Source organism: Nyctibius grandis, unplaced genomic scaffold, assembly GCF_013368605.1.
Source record: "Nyctibius grandis isolate bNycGra1 unplaced genomic scaffold, bNycGra1.pri scaffold_71_arrow_ctg1, whole genome shotgun sequence".
Taxonomy (NCBI): Eukaryota; Metazoa; Chordata; class Aves; order Nyctibiiformes; family Nyctibiidae; genus Nyctibius; species Nyctibius grandis.
The window spans coordinates 227,572-238,392 of record NW_027167602.1 but is presented as its reverse complement, the minus strand read 5'-3'; the positions used below and the strand labels follow the sequence as shown (position 1 = coordinate 238,392).

The following is a 10,821-nucleotide window of genomic DNA, read 5'->3' as shown; positions in this document are numbered from 1 at the left end:
GTGAGGGACCCCCAGGTGTCCCCAGTGTCACTTGGGGGGGTTTGGGGGGGCAGAGGGGGCACCTGGGGGGTTGGGGGGGGACGTGAGGGACCCCCAGGGTGTCCCCAGTGTCACCTGGGGGGGTTTGGGGGGGCAGAGGGGGCACCTGGGGGGTTGGGGGGGGACATGGGGGACCCCCAGGGCGTCCCCAATGTCACCTGGGGGGGGGTTGGGGGGGCAGAGGGGGCACCTGGGGGGTCTGGGGGGGCAGAGGGGGCACCTGGGGGGGCTTGGGGGGGCGCATGGGGGACCCCCAGGGTGTCCTTAATGTCACCTGGGGGGGTTTGGGGGGGCAGAGGGGGCACCTGGGACATCCCCAGTGTCACCTGGGGGGGGTTGGGGGGGGCAGAGAGGACCCCCAGGGTGTCCCCAATGTCACCTGGGGGGGTTGGGGGGGCAGAGGGGGCACCTGGGGGGTTGGGGGGGGGATGTGAGGGACCCCCAGGGTGTCCCCAGTGTCACCTGGGGGGGTTTGGGGGGGCAGAGGGGGCACCTGGGGGGGTTGGGGGCGACATGAGGGACCCCCAGGGTGTCCCTAATGTCACCTGGGGGGGTTTGGGGGGGCAGAGGGGGCACCTGGGGGGTTGGGGGGGGATGTGAGGGACCCCCAGGGTGTCCCCAGTGTCACTTGGGGGGGTTTGGGGGGGCAGAGGGGGCACCTGGGGGGTTGGGGGGGGACATGGGGGACCCCCAGGGCGTCCCCAATGTCACCTGGGGGGGGGTTGGGGGGGCAGAGGGGGCACCTGGGGGGTCTGGGGGGGCAGAGGGGGCACCTGGGGGGGCTTGGGGGGGCGCATGGGGGACCCCCAGGGTGTCCCTAATGTCACCTGGGGGGGTTTGGGGGGGCAGAGGGGGCACCTGGGACATCCCCAGTGTCACCTGGGGGGGGTGGGGGGGGGCAGAGAGGACCCCCAGGGTGTCCCCAATGTCACCTGGGGGGGTTGGGGGGGGCAGAGGGGGCACCTGGGGGTTGGGGGGGGGCAGAGGGGACCCCCAGGGTGTCCCCAGTGTCACCTGGGGGGGTTTGGGGGGGCAGAGGGGGCACCTGGGGGGTTTGGGGGGGACGTGAGGGACCCCCAGGGTGTCCCTAATGTCACCTGGGGGGGATTGGGGGGGAAGAGGGGGCACCTGGGGGGGTGGGGGGGGACATGAGGGACCCCCAGGGTGTCCCCAGTGTCACTTGGGGGGGTTTGGGGGGGCAGAGGGGGCACCTGGGGGGGTTGGGGGCGACATGGGGGACCCCCAGGGTGTCCCTAATGTCACCTGGGGGGGGTTGGGGGGGCAGAGGGGGCACCTGGGGGGTTGGGGGGGGACGTGAGGGACCCCCAGGGTGTCCCCAGTGTCACTTGGGGGGGTTTGGGGGGGCAGAGGGGGCATCTGGGGGGTTGGGGGGGGACGTGAGGGACCCCCAGGGTGTCCCTAATGTCACCTGGGGGGGCTGAGGGAACATGGGGGACCCCTGGAGATGGGGGCGGGGGGAGGATCTTAGGGTGCCCTTGTCCCCATGGGGGGGGCCCCAGTCCAGTCCCCTTTGGGGTCCCCAGTCCCCGGGGGGGGGTCCCCAGTCCCCCGGGGGGTTCCCCAGTCCCCTTGGGGAGTCCCCAGTCCCCATGGGGGGGTTCCCAGTCCCCGGGGGGGGTTCCTCATCCCTTTAGAGGTTCCCCAGTCCCCTTTTTGGGGGGTCCCCAGTCCCCTTTTAGGGTCCCCAGTCCCTTTTTGGGGTCCCCAGTCCCCCAGGGGGGGTCACTTGTTCCTTTAGAGATTCCCCAGTCCCTTTTCTGGGGTCCCCAGTCCCTTTTTGGGGTCCCCAGTCCCCGGGGGGGGTCCCTTGTCTCTTTAGGGGTCCCCCAGTCCCCTTTGTGGTCCCCCAGTCCCCTTTCCGTGGTCCCCAGTCCCCCGGGGGGGGTCCCCAGTCCCCTTTCCGTGGTCCCCAGTCCCCTTTGTGGTCCCCCAGTCCTCTTTGGGGTGTCCCCAGTCCCCGGGGGGGGTCCCCAGTCCCTTTTCCGTGGTCCCCAGTCCCCTTTCTGGGGTCCCCAGTTCCTTTTTGGCGTCCCCAGTCCCCTTGGGGTGTCCCCAGTCCCCTTTCCGTGCTCCCCAGTCCCCGGGAGGGGGTCCCCAGTCCCCTTTCCGTGGTCCCCAGTCCCCCTGGGGGGGTCCCATGTCCCTTTCTGGGGTCCCCAGTCCCCCGGGGGGGTTCCCCAGTCCCCGGGGGGGGTCCCCAGTCCCCTTTCCGTGCCCCCCAGTCCCCTTTCGGGCGCAGGCCCCCGGGGAGGAGCGGGGGGGGCTGGTGCAGCGGGCGCTGCCCTGGAACGCCCACGCCGGGGGCTACTCCTGGCGCTGCGAGGGGGCCCCCCTGCGCCCCGACCAGCCCCCCCCGGCCCCCCACTACGACGGCGACCCCCGCACCTTCCTGCTCTACTTCGCCGACGACTTCGAGGAGCTGTAGCCGCCGTAGGGACCCCCCCGCCGAGCCCCGCGGACCCCCCCCAGCCCCACGGACCCCCCCCCCCAAGCCCCGCGGACCCCCCCCAGCCCTGTGGACCCCCCCCAAGTCCCGCGGACCCCCCCCAGCCCCGTGGACCCCCCCCAAGTCCCGCGGACCCCCCCCAACCCTGCACAACCCCCCCAGCCCCGCGGACCCCCCAAACCCTGCGACCCCCCCCCCCAGCCCCGTGGACCCCCCCCAAGCCCCGCGGACCCCCCCCAACCCTGCACAACACCCCCCGCCCCGCGGACCCCCCAACCCTGCGACCCCCCCCAGCCCTGCGGACGCCCCCCTCAAACCCTGCAGACCCCCCCCCAAGCCCCGCGGACCCCCCCCCAAACCCCACACCCCCCCCCCAGCCCCGCGGACCCCCCCCGAGCCCCGCGGACCCCTCCCAGCCCCACGGACCCCCCCCCACCCTGCACCCCCCCCCCCCCAAGTCCCGCGGACCCCCCCCAAGCCCTGCGACCCGACCCCCAAACCCCGCAGACCCCCCCCAAACCCTGCACACCCCCCCCCAGCCCCGTGGACCCCCCCCAAGCCCCGCGGACCCCCCCAAATCCTGCACCCCCCACCCCCATCAGCACCCCAAGCCCCGCGGACTCCCCCCAGCCCCATGGACCCCCCCAACCCTGCACCCCCCCCAAACCCCGACCCCCAAACCCTGCGACCCTCCCCAACCCTGCAGACCCCCCAAGCCCCACACACCCCCCCCCAAACCCCATCAGCCCCCCCAAACCCCCCCGACCCCAAAACCCTGCACCCAAACCCCATCAGCACCCCAAACCCTGCACCCTCCACCCCCATTGACCCCCCAAACCCCTCAGCACCCCTAAAGCCCCCCAACCCCCCCAAACCCTGCACCCCAAACCCCATCAGCACCTCAAACCCCTCAGCACCCCCAAACCCCCACTGACCCCTAAACTCCATCACCCCCCCCAAAACCCCCCCTGACCCCAAACCCCTGCACCCCCCAACCCCCCATCAGCCCCCCCAACCCCTCAGCACCCCCCTAAACCCCATTTGTACCCCTAAAACCCCCCAACCCCCATAAATCCTGCCCCCCCAAACCCCCCCAGCTCCCCCAAACCCCCGACCCCAAACCCCTGCACCCAAACCCCATCACCCCCCCAAACCCCTGCACCCCCCACACTCCCATTGCCCCCCCCAAATCCCCCCCAGCCCCCCCAAACCCCCCTGACCCCAAATCCTGCCCCCCCAAACCCCCTCACCCCCCCAAATCCCCCCCCAAACCCACCCCCTGTCTCCCCCCTTTGCAGGTCCGGAGTGCGACCCCCCCCTCCCCCGACAGGCGGCCGGTGACACCGGGGGGGTGTCCCCAGGAGGGGCCCCCCCAATTTTGGGGCCAACTGGAACTTTTGGAGCTGAAATAAACCCGATTTTGGCGAAAAACGGCAGCGGAGCCTTTGGGGGGGGGACAGAGACACCAGGGGACACTTGGGGACACCGGGGGACACTTGGGGACACCCCCCCCCCGGGGCGGTGGCAGGCGGCTCGTGGGGGGTCCTGCAGGGGTGACGAGGACGGGGGTGTTGTCACCCAGTGTCACCCCCCGCCCATGGGGTGTCTTGTCACGCCCCCATCAGGTGACACAGCTCTGATGTCCCCAAGTGTCCCCCTGCCCCGGGTGACGGTGACACTGTAACCCCCCCCTCGGGTGACACAGCCAGGCTCGATGTCCCCAAGTGTGTGTCCCCCCCCCCTCGGGTGACACAGCCAGGCTCGATGTCCCCAAGTGTCCCCCCCCCCCTCGGGTGACACTGTAACCCCCCCCTCGGGTGACACAGCCAGGCTCAATGTCCCCAAGTGTCCCTGTCCCCCCCCGGGTGATGGTGACACTGTAACCCCCCCTCGGGTGACACAGCCAGGCTCGATGTCCCCAAGTGTGTCCCCCCCCCCTCGGGTGACACAGCCAGGCTCGATGTCCCCAAGTGTGTCCCCCCCCCCCTCGGGTGACACTGTAACCCCCCCTCGGGTGACACAGCCAGGCTCGATGTCCCCAAGTGTCCCCCTGCCCCGGGTGATGGTGACACTGTAACCCCCCCCTCGGGTGACACAGCCAGGCTCGATGTCCCCAAGTGTCCCCCCCCGGGTGACGGTGACACTGTAACCCCCCCCTGGGTGACACAGCCAGGCTCGATGTCCCCAAGTGTGTCCCCCCCCCTCGGGTGACACAGCCAGGCTCGATGTCCCCAAGTGTCGTCCCCCCCCCAGGTGACGGTGACACTGTAACCCCCCCCCTCGGGTGACACAGCCAGGCTCGATGTCCCCAAGTGTCCCCCCCCGGGTGACGGTGACACTGTAACCCCCCCGGGTGACACAGCCAGGCTCGATGTCCCCAAGTGTCCCCCCCCCCCCCGGGTGATGGTGACACTGTAACCCCCCCTCGGGTGACACAGCCAGGCTCGATGTCCCCAAGTGTCCCTGTCCTCCCCCCAGGTGACACTGTAACCCCCCCCGGGTGACACAGCCAGACTCGATGTCCCCAAGTGTCCCTGTCCTCCCCCCAGGTGACACTGTAACCCCCCCCGGGTGACACAGCCAGACTCGATGTCCCCAAGTGTCCCCCCCCTCCCCGGGTGATGGTGACACTGTAACCCCCCCTCGGGTGACACAGCCAGGCTCGATGTCCCCAGGTGTCCCCCCCTGCCCCGGGTGACGGCGACACTGTAACCCCCCCCTCGGGTGACACAGCCAGGCTCGATGTCCCCAAGTGTCCCCCTGCCCCCGGTGATGGTGACACCGTAACTCCCCCCCCACGAGGGTGTTTTCCCGGTGGCAGGTGACAGCGGGTGATGCCGGGTGACGCCGGCCGGGCTCGTGGCACCGGCTGTTTGTCCCCGTGGGTGGCTGCCAGCCCCTGGCACGGCCACTCGTCACGTGGGCCGTGTCCCCGCCGCTGACCCGACGCCCCCCCGAGGGCTCGTGGCGGCCCCGGCCGCCTGCACCGCGGTGGCTCCGGTGTCCCCGAAGAGGAGGGTCCGGGGGTTGTCACCGTCACCGGTGGCGGGTGTAAGTCAGCCGAGCCGGGGGGTGCGGGGGGGTGACTCGGGGGTGCCGGCGGGTGACACCTACCTCCGCAGGTGTCACCCACCCGGCTCTCCCGGGACCCCCCGGCCCTGACAACACCCACCCACACCCCGCCACAGCCGCCCGGCGCCGGGGGTGCGTCACCCCAACCGGAGATGGTTGGGAGGGGGGACAACCCCCCTCGGGCACAACCAGCCCGGGGTGGTGTCACCCTCCCGGTGTCACCACCGGACCCCTCGGGGGGGGTCACCGGGAGCGCGACGGTGGGAAACACCCCCCTGGACCCGGTGACACCGCGCCCACTGGCGGTGACACGGTGTTGCCCTCACGCCCACCGGGTGTGAGGAGCGTCAGTGGGACCGGGAGCAGCCGGTGTCACCGGCCGGGCCCGGCGAGGACGTCACCAACCGGCGGGGAAATGGTGAAAAAGAGGAAAACCGGCCCAAAATGGGGGGTGGGGGGGGGGGGTTTGGGGTGTCGGGGGGTTTGGGGGTGCCAAAAAAGCAACGAACAGCCCCAAAATGATGAGTGGAGCTGGGGTGTGTGGGGGCACGGGGTGGCACCGGGGGGTTTGGGTGGCACCGGGGGGGTTTGAGGTGGCACCGGGGGGTTTGGGGTGTCACTGGGGGGTTTGGGGTGGCACCGGGGGTTTGGGGTGTCACCGGGGGGGTTTGGGTGTCACCGGGGGGGTTTGAGGTGGCACCGGGGGGGTTTGGGGTGTCACTGGGGGGTTTTGGGTGGCACCGGGGGTTTTGGGTGTCACCAGGGGGGTTTGGGTGGCACCGGGGGGGTTTGGGGTGGCACTGGGGGGGTTTGGGGTGTCACCGGGGGGTTTGGGTGTCACTGGGGGGTTTGGCACCGGGGTTGTGGGGCAAGGGTCGGCCCTGCCCCAAAATCGTGTGGTTTTGGCTGGTTTTTAGGGTTTGAAGAAAAGAAGAGGATGGGGGGGGGGGGGTGAGGGTGACGCCTTTGGTGGGTGCACGGTCGTGGAGGTGACATGTGGAGTTTGGGGTGAAAACAACCCAAATTGGGGAAAAAAAAAACCCCTAAACTCAAATTGGGGGAAAAAAAACCCCAGTAATTAGGAGAGAAAAAAAACCCCAAACAAACTGGGGAAAAAAAAACCAAATTGGGAACAAAAAACCCAAAATGGGAGAAAAAAACGCCACAAATTTGGGAAAAAACAACAGAAATTTGGGGAAAAACACCACAAATTTGGGAAAAAAACCAACCACATTGGGGAAAAAGAACCCCAAAATGGGAGGAAAAAAAAAGAAATGGGGAAAAGACCCCCAAACTGGGGAAAAGACCCCAAATTGGGAAAAAAACACCCAAATTGGGAAAAAACCACCCAAATTGGGAAAAAAAAAACAAATTGGGAAAAAACCACCCAAATTGGGAAAAAACCCACCCAAATTGGGACACCCCCCCAATTTGTAAAAAAAAACCCCAATTTTGGGAAAAAAAAAACCCAACAAATTTGGGAAAAAGACCCCTGAATTTGGGAAAAAAAAGCCCAAATTTGGGAAAAAAACCCACAAATTTAGGAAAAAAACCCACAACTTTGGGGAAAAAAACAACAAACTCAGGAAAAGACCCCCAAACTGGGGAGAAAAACCCCAAATCCCAAGTGTTTTCTGGTGTTTTTCCCTCATTTCACCCCGTTTTGGGGTGCGGGAGGTGCTGACCCTCGCCGGGGGTTCGGGGCTCGGCCTCCTGCCGCCGCCGCCTCGTCCCTCGGCTTTTTGGGGCAAAAAAGGGCAAAAAAAGGCGAGTGGAAGGTGACAAAGGCGGCGCAAAGCCACGTGCAGGGGGTCGGGGCGGGCGCCCGAGGCCCAGGGCTCGGCCCGCTCTTTTTGGGTGGTTTTGCTGGTTTTTAGGGTGGTTTTGGGCCCAAAACCCCACGTCCCTTCTTGCCATAAATTGTGCCCGTTTCTCCTTATTTTTTGGGGGGGAATCGGTAAAACCGGGGTGCTGCCCGCTGGTGAAACGGGGCGAGGGGGGAAACTTAAACCTTGAGGCTGGAGGGATTTTCAAACCTTTATTTTTTTTCCTTTTTTTCTTATTTTTTTCTTATTTTTTTGGTTTTTTTTTTGTTTTTTTTTTGTTCCTCCTCCCCTGCAGCGTCGAGTGAAAAATAAAACCCAAAAACCCCCAAAAACCAGCCCATAAAACCACTCCCCGCTCAAGAATTTAAAAGTAAAGAAGGCAAAGAGAGAAAAAAGTTTAAAAAAATCTCTCTTTTTACATTTTTTTTAGCGTTTTAAAATCCTCCCCCCCTCTAAATCTCATCGTTTTTTGGTGTGAAACGGGGGGAAAACGGGGTAAAAAATAAATAAAAGCACTAAAAAAAAAAAAGCGGCGTGACTAGTATGGAACTAGTTAACCTTTAACAATTTATGCTGATGTCACACTGAGCATGAGTAGTGATTAATCCACCCCCCCCTTCAATAAAAATATTTCAAGGGGGGGGGGGAAGTATAAGGAGAAAAGGGAAAAAAAAAAAAAAGCAATAATTTACCGCAGCCATCTTTGTTTTATGCAGAAATCTTCCTCTTTTGGGTCGGGTGTCCCCCCCCTCAGCCGGGAATACACAAATATTGTTCATCTCACGCACCCCGAGCCGGGATCTGCAGAGATTGAGGGAGGGAGAGATTAAAACAACAACAAAAATTAAGCAAATAAGCCAAAAAAAAAAAAAAAAAAAGACAAAACCCCCCCAAAAACTGAACAACAACAAAAAAAATAAGCAGAATTATGATTATTCGCCCGCTCGGGCTGTAGCGGCGACGAGGGGGGGGAAGCTTTTTTTATTATTATTATTATATTTTTTTAATTTTTTTTTCCCCTCAAGGAATTTTTTTTTTTTTTTCTTTTTTTTTCTTTTTTTCCCTTTTTTTTTGGAATCTTTTCCAGCTGCACGAAGGTGTGTGAGGGAGTTGGGGGGGGGACACCCAAACCCACCCCGAACCCCTCAGCCCGCCATTTTGGGCTCTTTTTTTTTTTTGGGGGGGGGGGATCCTTTTTATTCCCCCCTCTTTAACCCCCCCCCTTCCCCTTCCCGCCTTTTTAAATTTTATTATTCCTTTTTCTTTTTTAATTTTTATTTTTAATTATCCTTTTCCCATCCCAGGTTGGTGTTTTGTTGTTTTATTTCGGTGCGGGGGGGGGGGGGGGGGGGGTGATTTAAAAATAATTTTCGGGGCCGCCATTTTCCCTCCCGCCTCCGGCGGGGAGCGGCTTGTCCCGGGCGAGTTTTTTTATCGTTATTATTATTATTTAACGCGCTTTTACCCTTTTTTAGCTGTTTTTGAGCTTTTATTTCTAAATTTTATTTATTTTAAATCGCTCTTTTTATCAGGCGACAGCCCTTCCCTCAGCACCGGGCCCTGTTTGAGGGGGGGGGGGGGGTGTCACCGTGTCCCCCCCGCACTCCCCGGGGTGGGGATTTGGGGGCGGTGGGATCGCACGGGGGGTCCCGTCCCCGTCTCCCCCCCCCCCCACCCCCCCCGCCGCCTCCCGCCCGCCTCCCGCCCGCCCTCACGCCCCGTCTCCCCCCCTCAGCCCCGCCATGGCTTCCCCTCTGAGGGAGGACGAGGAAGAGGAGGAGGAGATGGTGGTGTCCGAGGCGGAGGGGGATGAAGACGACGAGGAGGAAGAAGAAGAAGAAGAAGAAGAGGACGACGAGGAGGAGGAGGAGGAGGAAGACGCCGCCGCCGCCGCCGCTCTCCTCGCCGTTACCGGGGGGCACCGCGGACCCGCCGACATCTTCCCCCCGCCGCCTCCCGCCCCGCCGCCGCCGCCGCCGCCGCCGCCCCCCCCCCGCGCCCGCTCCCGCCGCTCCCGCCGCCGCGGGGCCGCCTCAGGCGCCCACAGGTAAAACAACGGCCTCCCCCGGGCCCCCCCCCCCCGCCCCGGTCCCCTCACGGCCCCCCCCGGCCCCCCCCCTCGCCGCCCCGGTCCCCTCACAGCCCCCCCCGCTTCTTCCCGCCGCCGCCGCGCGCTTCCCGCCACACGCCCCCCCCCCCTCAGTGCGTTTCCCGCCACAGGGCGCCGGTTGTGAGGGGGGGTGTTATGGGGGGGGTGTTATGGGGGGTGTTGTGTGTGTGGGATGTTATGGGGGGGTGTTATGGGGGGTGTTGTGTGAGTGGGGGGTGTTATAGGGGGTGTTGTGTGTGTGTGGTGTTATAGGGGGTGTTATGGGGGGGTGTTGTGTGGGGGGGTGTGTTGTGTGTGTGTGTTATGGGGAGGGGGGTTTATGGGGGGGCGTTATGGGGGGGCGTGTGTTATAGGGGGTGTTGTGTGTGTGGGGGGTGCTATGAGGGGGTGTTGTGTGTGTGAGGTGTTATGGGGGGTGTTTGTGTGGGGGTGTTATGAGGGCTGTTATAGGGGGTGTTGTGTGTGGGGGTGTTATAGGGGGTGTTGTGTGTGTGGAGTGTTATAGGGGGGTGTTGTGTGTATGGGGGGGTGTTATGGGGGTGTTATAGGGGGTGTTATAGGGAGTGTTGTGTGTGTGGAGTGTTATAGGGGGGTGTTATAGGGGGTGTTGTGTGTGTGGGGTGTTATGGGGGGGTGTTATGGGGGCTGTTATAGGGGGTGTTGTGTGTGTGGGGTGTTATAGGGGGTGTTATGTGAGTGGGGGGGTGTTATGAGGGGGTGTTGTGTGTGAGGGTGTTATAGGGGGTGTTGTGTGTTATGGGGGGTGTTATGGGGGGGTGTTAAAGGGGGTGTGTATAGAGGGGTGTTACAGGGGGTGTTGTATGTATGGGGGTGTTATAGCGGGTGTTATAGGGGGTGTTATGGGGGGTGTTGTGTGTGTGGGGGGGGTTGTTGTGAGGGAGGGGTGTTGTGGGGGGCCGCTGTGGGGTGTGTTGTGTGTGTGTGGGGCGTTTGGGGGGTGTTGTGTGTGTGTGAGGTGTCTTGGGGGTTGTTGTGTGTGTGGGGTGTTGCGAGGGGGGTGTTGGGGGAGGGGGGGCACATGCTGTTTGTAAACAACCGCCCGCACAGCTGTGTGAAGGGGGGGGGCCTTCACACACCCCCCCCCCCCCAACCTGGGGTGATGGCGGGGGCCTGTCAGGAGCTGGGTGGTCCTGGAGGGTGGGGGGGGTGTTGTGGGCCTGACAGGGCCCAGGGTGGGTGTTGCACCCTGTGGCGGGGGGTGATGGGTGCTTTGGGGGGCCTGACAGCACCCAGGTGGTTGTGGGGCAGGGGGGGCTGTTGGGCACCTGACAGGGCCCAGGGTGGGT

General features: G+C 64.1%; 1 protein-coding gene and 1 long non-coding RNA gene across 3 annotated transcripts in view; both read left to right on the top strand.

Moving 5' to 3' along the window:
* The first annotated feature begins 2,376 nt into the window (after positions 1-2,376).
* Positions 2,377-3,937, top strand: LOC137677463 (uncharacterized). Its single transcript, XR_011050281.1, has 2 exons — positions 2,377-2,490; positions 3,805-3,937. It is a non-coding gene; the product is annotated as an uncharacterized lncRNA (long non-coding RNA).
* Positions 3,938-8,785: 4,848 nt separating this feature from the next.
* CHD3 (chromodomain helicase DNA binding protein 3) overlaps positions 8,786-10,821 on the top strand; it is an 86,931-nt gene continuing 84,895 nt past the window's right edge. The window contains exon 1 of one of the 2 annotated variants that reach the window (XM_068424772.1): positions 8,786-9,401. In XM_068424772.1, coding sequence (XP_068280873.1) covers positions 9,147-9,401 — 255 coding nt within the window. In that variant the 5' untranslated portion in view covers positions 8,786-9,146. Of the gene's footprint in view, positions 9,452-10,821 lie in introns of both variants that reach the window. The other variant, XM_068424771.1, reaches the window with a different exon arrangement.